Raw genomic sequence first — 18083 nt, forward strand, 5'->3', positions numbered from 1 at the left:
ACCATATTGGGCCAAAACTCTGGCTTCTGGAACCATATAAGTCCATATCCGGCGAAAGATATATATGGGAGCTATATCTAAATCTGAACCGATTTCAATCAAATTTTGCACACTTGACTATACGACTAAATAAGTGTTATGTTTGTAAAAAATTTCCAGCAAATCGGTATAAAACTCTGGCTGCTGGGTCCATATTAGTGCATATCGGGCGAAAGATATATATGGGAGCTATATCTAAATCTGAACCGATTTCTTTCAAAATCAATAGGGTTCTATTCTGACCCAAATTAGGAACATGTGCCAAATTTGAACACAAAAATCACAAAAATGTGTTCACAGACAGACGGACAGACGGACATGGTTATATCGACTCAGGGACTCACCCTGAGCATTATTGCCAAAGACACCATGTGTCTATCTCGTCTCCTTCTGGGTGTTACAAACATATGCACTAACTTATAATACCCTGTTCCACAATGTGGCGCAGGGTATTTTGACAAAATTTTCTATAGAAATAAAATTTTGACAAAATTTTCTATAGAAATAAAATTTTGACAAAATTTTCTATAGAAATAAAATTTTGACAAAATTTTCTATAGAAATAAAATTTTGACAAAATTTTCTATAGAAATAAAATTTTGACAAAATGTTCTATAGAAATAAAATTTTGACAAAATTTTCTATAGAAATTAAATTTTGCCAGATTTTTTTTATAGAAATAAAATTTTTGCAAAATTTTCTATAGTATTTAAATTTTGACAAAATTTTCTATAGAAATGAAAATTTTGACAAAATTTTCTGTAGAAATAAAATTTTGACAAAATTGTCTGTAGAAATAAAATGTTGACAAAATTTTCTATAGAAGTAAAAATTGTGAAAATTTTTTGTAGAAAATCGTTTTTTTACTCTGGCTTTTACAAATTTGAGATTTTCTTACCGCATAAACTTGTCTGTTTTGACAAATTTGTAAAAGACCATTAGTAAATAAGTTTGTTAAAGACTTTCTCAAAATATTAAAATATTTTGTCAAAACTTTTGTTCCATAAATCTGATATCGACTCAAAATCGTATACACAAAATGTATTAAATCATTCGCGGGGGTACCACGGTACTGACCAAGGTGAAAAAGTATTGAAAAAAGTACTATAGTACTGCGTTTTCCATCCCTGTATATAACTATAGACCGATATGGACCATGATTGTTAACGGCCATATACAAACATAATGTGACAAATTTCTACTGAATCGGATGAAATTTGCTCCTCTAAGAGGTTCCAAAACCAAATCTCGGGATCGGTTTATATGGAGGCTATATATGTTAGCGTGATTTCAACAGACGGACGGACGGACCTACATTGCTAGATCGACACAGAATTTCACCACGACGGTGAATATATATATATACTTTGTGGGGTCTTAGACCAATATTTCGATGTGTTACAAACGGAATGTCAAAGTTAATATACAATGAACTGTGTGGGAGGAGTAGATGAGGATGTGAAAAGCAGACATTGAAAATACGCAGTTTCGGTCAAAACGAGAATGCGTATTTCCAATGCATGCGTTCAATCTATTCTTTTCTATGAAAGTCAAAACTTGCCTCTCTTCAACCACAACAACACGGAAATTACAAGCCTTCATTAATAGATACATACACTGTTAGAAAAATATGTTTTTCATATGTTCCGATATAAACAAAATGTGTTTCGGGCACAATTTTAAAACACAATATATTTAAGTGCGAACATGTAATGTTCCTAAACTAACACTAAATGTTTGGGACATCTATGTTAATATGTTAGAATATATTATGTTTGGGGCATGAATGTTTCATAAAAATCATATGTGTGAATGCAAACATATATAAATTTACAAATTTCGACTAAACATACATATGTTGTGATATTTTATTCAAAGCGACAGAGAGAGTATAGAGAAAGAAATAGAGATGGAAACCGGGAGAGTTGTCGAAAGATATCAACATAACACAGCAAAAGAATACAAAGAGAACAATTTCTGTGAAACCGCTTGTATGTTGTTTCGGAAAACTGTTTTATGATAAGGCCAAAAATTTGATATGCTTAAGTCTAAATATTATTTAATTTGAATAAAGAGAATAGACATTCGGAACCAAGAGAATAGACATTTGAAAAACAAACAGCATATGTTTTCGCCTTGAGAGCAGCATTTTATGTATGTGTGGACATGTGTTTTGTTTATCATTTTGGCATTATGGGCACAATTTTTTTCTTGGTTCGTTAAAAGAAAGGGGTCTTCATAAAAATAACAAAAGGGCACTATACTCTTTTTAGAGTTGGGACAGTAAAATGAAATAAGGAGGAAATAGTGAAAAATTACACAGTAAAATGTATAAAAACAAAGTTTAGTTTCTCTTTATTAATAAGTAGTCCACCAGGAGTTGACGGACACCATCAAATATAAAAGCGGGCATTAAGTTCGAGTTTTACAGCTAAAACAATTTAAAAAGTTTATTTTCTTTAAAATTAATTATTAAAGAAAAATAAAAGGCATTTTAGAGCGATGGTGTTAAATGCTAGTAAAAAACTGTTCACGCCTAAATAAATGTATGTTTATATTATAAAATTATTTATGTATGTTTATACTCGACTCCACGTTCTTCTTTTGTTAGAGTTTTTGAATTCCTTCCAAATTTTAAAGTTTTGTACCAAAAACAGTTTTTTGTTACAAAATTGTTATTTTTGCAATAAAAAATAATATTTTATCCAAAAATCAGTCAATTTCGTTTATATCAAGCACTGTTACTGACTATAAATCTTTAATAACCCACATTTCGAAGTTTCATTATAAAAATTTTATATAGTGTAAATAGACATGTGTAAATAAAAAAAAGTTTCGGTCGGAGCAGGGATTGAACCCACGACCCTTTGCATATAAGGCAGACATGCTAACCACTGCTCCACGTGGCAAACAATTGTATGTTTCTGTTAAATAATGTTATGTTTGCATGGGCTCGTGGGCGCTGCAAACTATGCTATATAAATGTAACTTATAACGATAATTATCTACTGGTGACAATAACAGCTACGTAGCCCAGTGGATAGTGTGTTGGCGTACAAACTGTATGGTCCTCGGTTCGATTCTCCGTGCAGGTGAAAGGTAAAATTTAAAAAATTTATAAAAGTGAATAATTTCTTCAACATTATTTGTATTACAGAAAAAGGTGCCAAGAACTAAAAAATTTCGTGGAAGTGAAAATTACGAGTATGTTAGGGAATGAGCACAATCGTGTTTGGGAAAAATTCTTCCAAGCATATAATATTTTTGGCTCAAAATGCTTCCAAATATATAATACGTTCACATAAAACAAACATATTAATGTTTCGGCAGTATCCAATAATATATGTGCTTCCTGCAAAATATGTTTGGAACATTTGTTAAAGAAGCGATTTTTTTTGAGGGTGTACGTATCATTTGCGACATCTTTAAATTTCAAATTCGGAATTATGGAATAGAACAAACGAAGAACCTATAAAAAGACAGATAACCAGACGAAAATGGAAGTTGATAGGATACACTTTACGCAAAATTTCCCAGCAGCATTTCAACAACTGCTCTGGATTGGAACCCCCCAATGAACCAGACGCCCAGAATGGCCCAGAAACACGTGGCGTATATCTGTATCTATGGATAAAGAATCGTGGGAAGTAAAAATTATTTGTCACAATATAACAGAATGGAATTTTCTTATAAATGCCCTATGTTCCAAGTGGAAAAAATAAATAAAAAATCTACTTTAAATATACAATAATAGAGATCCTTAAGAAAAAGTCTAAAGAATAAATATTTTTACTTACAAAAGCTGGAACTCCGCCTTCGCCGTGTGTGGTATCACCACCAGCTTCTGTGTGGGCAGACCAATTGATGACATCATAATTAAATATAGCATAAGTGTAGACTTCATCTGTTGCCAAAACCATTTGGAAAGTATTGGTCTGTAAAAAAGAAAATCAGAAATATTAAGTAAAATAATTGTAAATTAAATAAATTTATCAAAAAATATATTTTTTAATTAAAAGTTAGATTTTTTTATTACTTGATGATGAAATGCACTAATGCTGCATCAATGACAAACTACAATCATAAAAAAAATCGACTGATGCGTTTGAGCCGAGCACAATATTTGAAAACGTACGACAAGATGATATTACAGGACAATAACGTCCTAACCCTCCTGCCGTATAGACCAGACATTGCGTCATCTGATTACCAATTGTGCCGATCCATAACGCCTGACCTGGCTGATTAGCACATTCGTTCTTATGAAAATGGGTCGATTTGAGGATTGTGTTAAACCATATATTGCCAGAAAAATGGAAAAAATAGTAGCTAGCAATGAACAATACTTCGATTAAGTCACTTATAATTTTTTTTCGGAATAAATAAATATAAATAACTACAATTTTGGAAAAAAAACTTGCATTTTTAATATTTATATGCTCTCCCAATATTTGATATATAGTTGAAAATTGATATTTCGATCTGTTGCCAACTATTATACTCGCTTAAGGATTTTGGTATTGACTTCTAGCCAAAGATTCGGTTACTTAAAATAAACTAAAAAAAATTGAACCCTCTATTTTACCAAAGCCAATTTAACTTCATGGAATTATTATGTTTGGAGAAAGTTTCCTTTACTGATAATAACAATTTTATTGCATACAAAATTTATTGCATACAAATATATTGCATACTACAAATTCGTACACACCAAAATTTTTTTTCTGATTCAATCTCGAAATTAATTGATCCAATTAATTTTTTAATTAAAATGTCTTCAAACACAGAAATTAAAGTATCAATTAAAAAATTTATTGATAGCCAATTAAAAAATTTCTTGATCTAATTAAAAAATTAATTGATACTATTATTTTTTGTGTGATTGATTTTTGTTTTAATTAACAAATTTGTTGAATCAATTAATTGAATATTTTTTTAAACTCAATTAATATCTTAATTGGAAAAATTTTCGTAAAATTTTTTTTTTTTGAACTTCGTATGGCACAAAAGACATTCTTGCAATTTTGAACTCCACTTGTTTTCCTTCAAACTAAAAATTTTTCTTGAAAAAAAATTAACTATGTCCAATAAATGTTCTTGTATTTGTTATAAAACATTTACTTATTTTTGTGTAAATCGGCGTGACGTCAGCGTTTGTAATACTGTTAAATTAAAATTTTCTAAAAATAAGCTAAATTTTCTAAAATTATCCTAAGTTTTGTCTTGTTGGTGTGTTCACTCTCTTTTCAGTGTAAAGACCGTCTTCAGGGACATATCTGGCTTTAAATCTAGGACCAATAATAAGATACAAATCTTTTATCGAATCGAATTTTTCGTTTATTGAATTTTAATTCAATTTTTGCGATATATTAATAAAGTACGTGAAGTACAAACAAATGCCAGTTTAAAAATTATAACAAATATTTCAAAGTAGAAAATGTTTTCTTACTTCCCAAAAAAGACTAAACAGAAGAAGCAAAATCCTCAAAATAATTCTTATGCTATATTTGAAACATTTTTATCTTAAATCTAGGTGACAGCCCGATGTATCAGGTTCACTTAGACGATTCAGTCAATTGTGATACCACAGTGGTGAACTTCTCTCTTAAATCTAAAGTTAATTTAAAAGTGATATCTTTAAACTAAAAATATTTTTCATTACTTTAGGGAAAATTTGGCTTACTTTAAATACCTACAATTCTAAAATAGGGACCCAAATTTGTTTAATAAAACAAGTATATACGGCCTAAGTTCAGCCAGGCCGAATCTCTGTCATCCACAATCGAATTACTTGGGTTGCGTTAACACTTGCCGATGGCAAGGTATCTTAAAACTTCTCACCACCGTCTTCAAAATTCTAAGTTAGTCCATACGGGGTATATATCAAACACAAAAAGGCCGATTAAATACGTGTATAATTCAGTTTGACAAAATTTTCTGTAGAAATAAAATGATGACAAAATTTTCTATAAAAATAAAATTTTGACAAAATTTTCTATAGAAATAAAATTTGACACAATTTTCTATAGAAATAAAATTTTGACAAAATTTTCTATGGAACTAAAATTTTGACAAAAAAGTTTACAGAATATACAGAAATAAAATTTTGACAAAATTTTCTATGGAAATAAAATTTAGAGAAAATTTTCTATAGAAATAAAATTTTGACAAAATTTTCCAAAGAAACAAAATTTTGACAAAATTTTCCATAGAAATAAAATTTTGACAAAATTTTCTATAGAAATAAAATTTTGACAAAATTTTTCTATAGAAACACAATTTTGACAAAATTTTACTATAGAAACACAATTTTGACAAAATTTTCTATAGAAATAAAATTTTGACAAAACTTTCTATTGAAATAAAATGTAAACAAAATTTTCTATAGAAGTAAAATTTTGACAAAATGTTCTGTAGAAATAAAATTTTTAAAAAATGTTCTATAGAAATAAAATTTTGAAAAAATTTCTATAGAAATAAAACTTTGACAAAATTAGTTTACAAAATTTTCTATAGAAATAATTTTTCTATAGAAAAATTTTCTATAGAAATAAAATTTTGACTAAATGTTCTATAGAAATAAAATTTTGACTAAATTTTGTATATTAATAAAATTTTGACAAAATTTTCTATAGAAATAAAATGTTGGTAGTTTATTGTTTGGCGATATGGAACAATTTGTGTGTGATTGGGGATCGGCTATATATAACTATAGACCGATATGGACCAATTTTGGCATGGTTGTTAGCGGCGATATACTAGCGTAATGTAGCAAATTTCAATCGTATGAATTTTGCTCCTCCAAGAGGTTTCGGAAATCAAATCTGGGGATCGATTTATATGGGGGCTATATATAATTATGGACCGATATGGACCTATTTTTGTATGGTTGTTAGAGACTACCAAATTTCAACAGGATCGGATGAATTTTGCTCCTCCAAGAGTCTCCGCAAGCCAAATCGGCTGGGGGGGGGTCGGTTTATATGGGGCCTATACGTAAAAGTGGTCCGATATGAGCCATTTGCAATACCAACTGACCTACATCAATAGCAACTACTTATGTCAAGTTTCAAGTCGATAGCTGGTTTCGTTCGGAAGTTAGCGTGATTTCAACAGACTGACGGACGGACATGCTTAGATAGACCCAGAATATATATATATATATACGTTATGGGGTCTTAGAGCAATATTTCGATGTGTTCCATCCCATGGTGGAGGGTATAAAAAAATCTAATGATCGAAATTCAATATTTGCAAAACCTATTATTTTAAAGATAATTTTCTGAAAATTCAATAAACAGAAAATTTCAAAACTAGATTTTTCCAAATTTTGTCTAAAAGTCCACTTAAATAGTAAACAAAAAAAGTCGACTTAAATAAAAAGAAATGCAAGATTAACCCATTTGTATGACCGCTATATTAAAAAATAGGGGTCAACAAGTGTCACATTCAATCTAACATGGTCACATCGATCAGTAAATTCACGAATATATACCTCGTAGAATACCAGACTCGAGATTATCATGCACGAAATGGACGCATTATTGAACGTATCATATTCCATCCCTTTGGTGAAGTAAATAAAACTGCTCATTATACTACCAGTCTCATTAACAAAATATTATTTTTGTTGCAGCAATTTACAATGCCATAATTAAATAAGGGCCGTTTCGTTCAAAATGACGAACATTGGTTGTGGCAGATATGTAATGGAATCCATTGGCATATAATGTGAAAAATGCTTTCACATGGAATACATGATGGACATTTTAATTATGAATATTTGCCGGACAACGTTAGTAAAGGGTATAAATTAAATACATCCACATTGCCAGTAATATTTTCCTTTATTCTGTGGGGGTCGACTATTCAACGGTTGCATGGACAATAGGACAGTTGTGGTGGGTTGGCTGTCAGTTAATTGTTGGAATGCGTGACAGCGCTAATGGTTTGAAAGTGTCAACAAATATTTACGCCCATGCACCTTTTTGTATTCAACATGCCGTAATAACCATAGGAATTACGAAGTCATACATATTTTATTATCTTTAATAATTGAATTGTCCACAGTATAGACGGCATGGAAGTGTATCACGTTTGTCACTTTTGGGTTAAATGTAATGGACAAGATGTACAAAGTGCAGACCGACAAGGGTGACATTTGAAATATTTGAAAAGGATCACAGCATATCTCAAGTTAGAGGATGATTAATAATGAATCAGGAAAGTAATCCCATAAGTACTTAGCCTGACTGATGGATGCAATAGTATTGCTATGGCAATTTACTTGCTGGTGCCGAAAAATCTGCCATAGGAGACTGTTATTTTGCTTTACAAATATGTGAAAGCGGTAGAGTGAGCGCATTCAGATAAAATGAATTATTAGCAATTACGGTTGGTGATTCAATTTTTATACCCACCACCATAGAATGGTGACGGTGGTATAATAAGTTTGTCATTCCGTTTGTAACACATCGAAATATCGATTTCCGACTATATAAAGTATATGTATTCTTCATCAGGGAGAAATTCTAAGACGATATAACGATGTCCGTCTGTCTGTCTGTTGTAATCACGCTACAGTCTTCAATAATGAAGCAATCGTGCTGAAATTTTGCACAAACTCGTCTTTTGTTTGCAGGCAGGTCAAGTTCGAAGATGGGCAATATCGGTCCAGGTTTTGATATAGTCCCCGTATAAACGGACCTCCCGATTTGGGGTCTTGGGCTTATAGAAATCGTAGTTTTTATCCAATTTGCCTGAAATTTTAAATCTAGAGGTATTTTATGACCATAAAGAGGTGTGCAAAAATGGTGAGTATCGGTCCATGTTTTGGTATAGCCCCCATATAGACCGATCTCCCGATTTTATTTCTTGGGCTTATAGAAACCGCAGTTTTTATTCAATTTACCTGAAATTGGAAATCTAGAGGTATTGTAGGACCACAAATACGTGTGCCAAAAATTGTGAGTATCGGTCCATATTTGGTATAGCCCCAATATAGACCGATCTCTCGATTTTATTTCTTGGGCTTATAGAAACCGCAGTTTTTATCCAATTTACCTGAAATGGGAAATCGAGAGGTACCTTAGAACCGTAAAGAGGTGTGCCAAAAATGGTGAGCATCGGTCCATGTTTTGGTATGGTCCCCATATAAGCCGACCTCCCGATTTGGGGTCTTGAGCTTATAGAAACCGTAGTTTTTATCCAATTTGCCTGAAATTGAAAATCTAGAGGTACTTGGGGACCATCAAAAGGTGTGCCGAAAATGGTCCGTATCGTTCCATGTTTTGGTATAGCCCCCATATAGACCGATCTCCCGATTTTACATCTTGGGTTTATAGAATTCGTAGTTTATATACAATTTGCTGAAATTGGAAATTTATAGGTATTTTAGGAACATAAAGAGGTGTGCCACAAATGGTGAGTATCGGTCCATGTTTTGGTATAGCCCCCATATAGACCGATTTCCCGATTTTACTTCCTGGGCTTCTAGAATCCGAAGTTTTTATCCTATTTGCCTGAAATTGGAAATCTAGAGGTATTTTTGAGCCATAAAGAGGTGTGCCGAAAACGGTGAGTATCGGTCCATATGTTAGTATATCCCCCATAAGAACGATCTCCCGATTTAACTCCTTGGGTTTCTAGAAACCGTAGTTTTTATCCGATTTGCCTGTAATTGTAAATATTCTGGTATTTTAGGCTCACAAAAACGTGTATCGGATTAAGTTTTTATCGGTCCATTTGGTAATGCCTCCATATAGACCGACTTCACTTCTTGAGGGTATAGAAGGTGCACTGATCATGAAAATGGCTTAAAACTCAATGAAAAATTTCCAGATTTTACTTCTCAGGTGAAAATCTACAGATTTAAGATTTCAAATCAAGACGTTATTTTATAATTTTCTTGCACACTTACAAGAGATGTTAATGATTCCTCTAAAACTCAAACAAAGATGGTTCTTATAGATCCAGAATCTGATATAGTTAGCTACGCTGCTATCAATTATTGATAGGTAGGAATTGAAGCGGCTGAACTTGTCTGATCTTAGTTGGGCCATAACTACCCTGGTCTGCCGCGAGAGGCGGCTTCTCACCCCTTCAGCTATAGTATCCTCATGAATGGTGTTCAGACCTGTCTGGTATGCTGCCTGATCTAGGGCCTCTTTTGTAATGCTTGATCTTCTGCTTTAGAAGGTGATGATCAACCTTTACATTCTTGGTTAGTAGTTGTCTATCCACAAGATGGTAATTTGGATGGTTACTGAGATAGCAACAAGGGATATATAACATGTAATTGTGTTTTCGCACAGTGTTGATATTGGTCTTCACTTGAAGGTAATCCACGGGGTTACTATGGATGGGATGTGTCCATATGTCCTAATCACAGAGTTTCTTGATCTGAATACCAGCTTGAGTACCAAGGCATAGAATAAACAAGTATATATGGCCGTAAGTTCGGCCAGGCCGAATCTTATGTACCCTCCACCATGGATTGCGTAGAAACTTGTACGAAAGACTGTCATCCGCAATCGAATTACTTGGGTTGTGGTATCTTAAATCGTTTTATAAATTGTGAGTTAGTCCATACGTGGTATATATTAGACAAAAAAGGTATGTGTAGGTAAGTCTACAATTAATTACGAATCGACATGGACTTTTGCACGGTACGTAGGGAGCCAGAATTGAAATATGGGGGTCGCTTATATGGGGGCTATATACAATTATGAACTTTATATGGACCAATTTTTGTGTGATGATGTGGGGAAGGCTATAGGCTGAAGGCTATATTAGAGGGTTAATATACCCCCATCCTATGGTGGAGGGTATAAAAACTGATGAAATCGCGGAAAAAACTGCTACAACAACAAGGGTTTTCGCTCGCCGCTCCTTAAAAATGACACCACGCAAGATAACGTTTGCTCATTCGAGAGCAAACGACTTAAAGAAACTATAAGCAAACAACACTGCAGCACCTCTAGTCGAGAATAGGGGTGATCTCAGTCCTTCCATTCTCCCTTTCAGAAATTTTTTCATTGATCAGCGATGTAAAAACGAACTTCCATAATAATCGCTACGGGAGCGCAGTCTTCTCCAAGCTGCTACAACAACAACAACAATTGATACAATGGTAAAGAGGAGCTCGACATTCACAAATTATTCCCGCTTCCATATACTCCAAGGATTTTTACGCTTGAGTCAAAAATGTGCGGCGACATTACGACCCGTTGACAAGAATCAACTAGAGCAGCTTTTTAAAGAGCAAAATCCATCCTGTTCGATTTCAGAAGGTACTTACTCGTACAGTAAATTAGTAACCCGATCGACGATGACTATGATGAGGGAACAATGTCGGCATTGGAAGCTGTTCACACAACTGAGGTTCAGAAAGCAATGTCCTCCAATGGAAATAGCTCAAGACAATGCAAAATACTCATCTGCGTATCGTCACTGGATGTCGCTCTAAGATACCGAAACAGCTTCTGCAGTAAGAGTCCAAAATACTATGGGTGCGGCAACAATGCGACCTCTACATCCATAAGCACCTGCAAGCAAGTTCACTCAACGAGGGCATATTTTCAAAGAGCCGAATCCATCCGATTCGATTTCAGAAGGTACTTATAGTAAATTAATAACGCGATCGACGATGACAGTGATGAGGGAACAATGTCGACAGTGAAACAGCTTCTACAGTAAGAGTTCAACAAATTCTATCGGTGCGGTAACACAGAGACCTTCTCTTCCAACAGCACCTGATATAGTGAATCCAAACGTTATGACCGGGCACATAGAGTTGAGGGCACATGAGTTCCGAATAGAAGCAGTGGTATAACATATAGAGCGGGGGTTTCGATAAAAATGAGACCTTGGAGCACTACCTTTGCCACTGTCCTGGTGAGGACTGCAAACTTGTAACCACTTTGAAGCCTACCTTAATCTTTATTAGACATGTACGATATATATGTTGATCAATTTCAGTTACGACAAAAAATGTCCTTATCGAACATTTTTTTGAAATCTGAGAAAAAATAAATAGTTGTAGGGCCTAGATCTGGAGAATGCAGTGGATATCAAACTATTGGAAGACCAATTAATGCAATTAAAGAAGGCAAATAAATCTTTTATATTTCGGTAGTGTTTTGCCAACTTTCAGCTCTAACATAAATCTTGACATTTTTAATGTTGTACGTCAACTCAGAACTAAAAAGATTCGACCTTTCCAAAAATTCGACCTAGATTAACTCAACAACAGTGTATAGATGAGCTTAATTAAATTTTTGGCAATGAAGATTCGCCAATACCAGTGTTTATCGATGGTGAATCTAACCCAGGTCGTAGTTCGCTCCAAAGCGAATTTCATGGAAATCGGTCAAAATCAATTGTTGTACCGGAAGCAGTTTACGCTGTGCGCCAACTGATATTATAGGATCGTCGTGTGACCAGCATACATTTAATATTGCATGAACATTTGACCGTCAAAAAAATTTGTTCGCTTTGGATCAATCGCTCAAAAAGGAAATGCTCAAAATACGATTGCGGTACTTCGATGTTTCTAGATAAGGCAAATCCAACAAAAGTTCTTCAAACACAAAGCACTTCCAAGCAAATGATCGCCTATTTGGATATGTCGCAATCGTACCACTAGAACAACGCTGGAACAGTCAAGTGGTATACAACCATTTGTCTTCCAAGAAATCTGAAAAACCAACCGTCGAATACGGATCACTCTTCACCACGTCAATGCGGGCTCTCGTACATTGGTTCAAACAATTGCATTTTTGAGCACTCAAAACATTGATTTGATGGGTCATTCGATTTGACATCAAATGACTTCTGTTTAAGCCAATGTTTTTCGACGCCTGAAGAAGCAATTGATACGTGCAAAATGTATGTTTTGGAGATACCTCAATCCGAGTTGGAAAAGTGTTTCGACAATAGGTTCAAACGCATAAAAGAATGTATAGATTTTAATGGGTGAACTTGTTTAAAGCGATTTTCTTTGATTAATATTTAAGTTTGTTCTCTTATTCCGAAATATAAAATGCAATTGATGGAAAAAAACAAAGGAAAACTTCGTTGGTTTAAATGTTGTTCTTTTTTCCACATACCCTATCATTTTCCGATTATCTTAAATGTTTTTGTCGTCAAAGTTTATTGTGGATTTAACCTACCTACCTACATATCAGTCCGGTGAGTTTTAAATTTATTTTTTACTTAATGTATATTTGTGTCATCTCTCTCTAACTAAAAAATAAAAAAACAAGTAAGGAAAGTCTAAAGTCGGGCGGGGCCGACTATATTATTCCCTGCACCACTTTGTAGATCTAAATTTTCGATACCATATCACATCCGTCAAATGTGTTGGGTGCTATATATAAAGGTTTGTCCCAAATACATACATTAAAATATCACTCCAACTGGACAGAATTTGATAGACTTTTACAAAATCTATAGACTCAAAATTTAAGTTGGCTAATGCACAAGGGTGGAACACAATGTTAGTAAAAAAAATATGGGAAACATTTAAATCTGAAGCAATTTTAAGGAAACTTCGCAAAAGTTTATTTATGATTTATCGCTCGATATATATGTATTAGAAGTTTAGGAAAATTAGAGTCATTTTTACAACTTTTCGACTAAGCAGTGGCGATTTAACAAGGAAAATGTTGGTATTTTGACCATTTTTGTCGAAATCAGAAAAACATATATATGGGAGCTATATCTAAAGTTGAACCGATTTCAACCAAATTTGGCACGCATAGCTACAATGCTAATTCTACTCCCTGTGCAAAATTTCAATTAAATCGGAGTAAAAGATTGGCCTCTGTGGTCATATGAGTGTAAATCGGGCGAAAGCTATATATGGGAGCTATATCTAAATCTGAACCGCTTTGGCTGATATTTTGCCAATTTTTCGAGACTCATAAAATATTCGGATGTACGAAATATGAGGAAGATCGGTTTATATACACGGCAATTATGACCAGATCGGTGAAAAATATATATGGCGGCTATATCTAAATCTGAACCGATTTTTTCCAAAATCAATAGGGATCGTCTTTGAGCCGAAACAGGACCCTATACCAAATTTTATTAGGACAATCGGACTAAAACTGCGAGCTGTACTTTGCACACAAAAATACATCAACAGACAGACAGACAGACAGACGGACATCGCTAAATCGACTCAGAATTTAATTCTAAGACGATCGGTATACTAGAAGGTTGGTCTATGATTACTCCTTCTTGGCGTTACATACAAATGCACAAACTTATTATTTATACCCTGTACCACAGTAGTGGTGAAGGGTATAAATATGGGAAACATTTAAATCTGAAGCAAACTTCGCAAAAGTTTATTTATGATTTATCGGTCGATATACATGTACTAGAAGTTTAGGAAAATTAGAGTAATTTTTACAACTTTTCGACTAAGCAGTGGCGATTTTACAAAGAAAATTTTGGTATTTTGACCATTTTTTCGAAATCAGAAAAACATATATATGGGAGCTATATCTAAATCTGAACCGATTTCAACCAAATTTGGCACGCATAGCTACAATGCTAATTCTACTTCCTGTGCAAAATTTCAACTAAATCGGAGTTAAAAATTGGCCTCTGTGGTCATATGAGTGTAAATCGGGCGAAAGCTTTATATAGGAGAGATATATCTAAATCTGAACCGATTTCAACCAAATTTGGCACGCATAGCTACAATGCTAATTCTACTCGCTGTGCAAAATGTCAACTAAATCGGTGCAAAAAATTGGCCTCTGTGATCATATGAGTGTAAATCGGGCGAAAGCTATATAAGGGAGCTATATCTAAATCTGAACCGATTTCAACCAAATTTGGCACTCATAGCTACAATGCCAATTCTACTCACTGTGCAAAATGTCAACTAAATCGGAGCAAAAAATTGGCCTCTGTGGTCATATGAGTGTAAATCGGGCGAACGATATATATGGGAGCTATATCTAAATCTGAACCGCTTTGGCTGATATTGTGCAAATTTTTCGAGACTCATAAAATATTCGGATGTACGGAATTTGAGGAAGATCGGTGAAATGTATATATGGCAGCTATATCTAAATCTGAACCGATTTTTTCCAAAATCAATAGAGATCGTCTTTGAGCCGAAACAGGACCCTATACCAAATTTTATTAGGACAATCGGACTAAAACTGCGAGCTGTACTTTGCACACAAAAATACATCAACAGACAGACAGACAGACGGGCATCGCTAAATCGACTCAGAATTTAATTCTAAGCCGATCCGTATACTAAAAGGTTTATCTATGATTACTCCTTCTTGACGTTACATACAAACTTATTTTAAGGAAACTTCGCAAAAGTTTATTTATGATTTATCGCTCGATATATATGTATTAGAAGTTTAGGAAAATTAGAGTCATTTTTACAACTTTTCGACTAAGCAGTGGCGATTTTACAAGGAAAATTTTGGTATTTTGACCATTTTTGTCGAAATCAGAAAAACATATATATGGGAGCTATATCCAAATCTGAACCGATTTTAACCAAATTTGGCACGCGTAGCTACAATGCTAATTCTACTCCCTGTGCAAAATTTCAACTAAATCGGAGTTAAAAATTGGCCTCTGTGGTCATATGAGTGTAAATCAGGCGAACGATATATATGGAGCTATATCTAAATCTGAACCGATTTCAATAAAATTTGGCACACTTGACTACACTACTAATTGTTCTTCTTGTGCAAAATTTTAAGCAAATTAGAGTAAAACTCTGGCTTCTGGGGCCATATAAGTCCATATCGGGCGAAATATATATGGGAGCTGTATCTACATCTGAACCGATTTCTTCCAATAGGGTTCTATTCTGAGCCAAAATACATACTTGTGCCAAATTTGAAGTCGATTGGACTAAAACTGCGACCTAGAATTTGATTACAAAAATGTGTTCACGGACGGACAGACGGACATGGCTATATCGACTCAGGAGCCCACCCTGAGCATTTTTGCCAAAGACACCATGTGTCTAGCTCGTCTCCTTCTGGGTGTTGCAAACATATGCACCAACTTATAATACCCTGTTCCACAGTGTGGCGCAGGGTATAATTATGCAAATTATTCTATACATCCATCATTGTTCATCAAATCACCTGTCACTGTTAAGTTTTTTTTTTTTTGAAATTTTGCATACTCATGTCTGCATTTAAATTATTTCCCTTTGTGTGACGATTAATTATGGAAATTAATTGGAAATGTATACCACATTTAATCAATGAAACGTTTTGTTTTTAATACTGCAGTCAACACGAAATATGAAATAATTAAAAAAAATTATAATGGACTTTATCAGAAACCGATTATTATTAAATGCTGTGGTCATTGTAACGATGGTTTTCACAGTAGATTGAAAATAATTAATTTTAATTGATTTTAAATTCTGTAAACTACAAAATTTACTGCATTAGTTGTATATTGAAGCAAAAAATTTAATCTATATAAATGTGAGAGGGTGAATGTGTAATTATTCATTTTAAATCAAAATTTCACAAAACATGATGTTTACAATTACATTCAGTAATAAAATTTCATCTCCATATATATTGAGGTACTCTTAAACTACGTCCAACCTTTAATTAAATTCATGGAGTTCTCGACTATAAAATGAATATTTAGTTTCCACATGTGTATGAGAATAACATCAAACACTGGATACATCTTTACTAGGTACTTCAAATATTTTCAATGGATTTCTCAACTCTGTAAGGCAAAAGTTAATAATATGTATGTGAAGGAGCTGCACCCTCAAAACAAAAATCGCTTCTGTAACATATACCCGCAACACATTTTGCTTTAAGCATATATATTTTCAGTATTGGTCCAAACAAAATATTGTTTGTATTGTTCAAACATATTATGTTTCACCTTAGGACATACACTGGTAGAAAAAAATTTTAATGAAATTTTCTTTGTGTGGATATATTTTTAAGGCGCCCCATTGGTATGTAAATCAGAAATTAAATACTTGACTTAGTTAAAGAGCAGAATTGATGTCCTTACAATCGATCAAAAATCCACACCCATAAGTCAAGCGCGTCCGATGGTAATGGTATGGGCAATGCAATTACAATCAACCTACCATTTCTATATCACCCTCGAATTTTGCCCCTAAGCAATAAACTTTGTATTATCTGGAACCTCTTACAGATTATTATTGTACTTCCTACTACATGCAACTTACTTAACACCTCATTAATTCGGCAGCAAACAAACAAACAAAAATAACAAAAAATTATTCTTACCGTAAAAAGCGAGTTATCAATACCACCAGCAAATGATACATTTTTCCAGGTTGTGATGACAACATGTTTGGGTACAAAAGTCTCAGCTCCTACTACACCGTCACGTATATCCCACATGGTGCGTTCACGTACCTCAACACCGAATCTGTCAGTACGAGTCATCAAATCACGTTCCATGCTGAGGATAAAAACAGATAGATGGTCAAAAAAATGCCGGTTAGTAAAATCACATATCAAATTAAAAAAAAAAAAAAACACCACACAAAATGCCTTAAAATATGATGGCAAAAAATAACCTGGAACTGGAAAATTATCACAAACACAAATCGTCACAGATACACTAGTATTATTTTTTATGTGCTTCGTTAACATGGTGAAAAGTTTGTGGGTAGTCCAAACTCCGTTATAAGCTTGGCTGGTTGGTAGAGTTGCCATACTATAGTTTTTGACGAAAATTTTAGATAATGGATATTGGAATATATCCTTTTCATAATACATCCAGAGAAAGAAAATGATCAGCTCCATGAAACAACTCCCCAAAATTAAAAATGAAATATGTCCCCAATTTCCTTTACAGAGAACAAAAATAACGATTTTTTGGTAAGTTATTTCATATGTTTGGGAGCTATTTCATTTCTGATTGCCGTACTTCAGTCAAAGTTTGTTTACAACTATATAACCAAATAAATATATTATAACATCGGTTAGAAGTTTAAATTGTTATGAAGTATAATAAAGAAATTATGCATTTAA

The 18083-nt window shown here is 33.5% G+C and overlaps 1 protein-coding gene across 5 annotated transcripts in view; it reads right to left on the reverse strand.

The window, feature by feature from the left end:
• Nucleotides 1-18083, reverse strand: part of mesh (sushi domain containing 2 mesh) — a 163220-nt gene that overhangs the window by 75136 nt on the left and 70001 nt on the right. For all 5 annotated transcript variants that reach the window (XM_075291894.1, XM_075291893.1, XM_075291892.1 and 2 more), the window contains exons 5-6: nt 17331-17508; nt 3837-3974 (exon numbers count right to left, since the gene is read on the reverse strand). In XM_075291894.1, the coding sequence (XP_075148009.1) occupies nt 3837-3974; nt 17331-17508 (316 nt within the window). The remainder of the gene's footprint in view (nt 1-3836; nt 3975-17330; nt 17509-18083) is intronic.

Source organism: Haematobia irritans, chromosome 1, assembly GCF_050003625.1.
Source record: "Haematobia irritans isolate KBUSLIRL chromosome 1, ASM5000362v1, whole genome shotgun sequence".
Lineage (NCBI taxonomy): Eukaryota > Metazoa > Arthropoda > Insecta > Diptera > Muscidae > Haematobia > Haematobia irritans.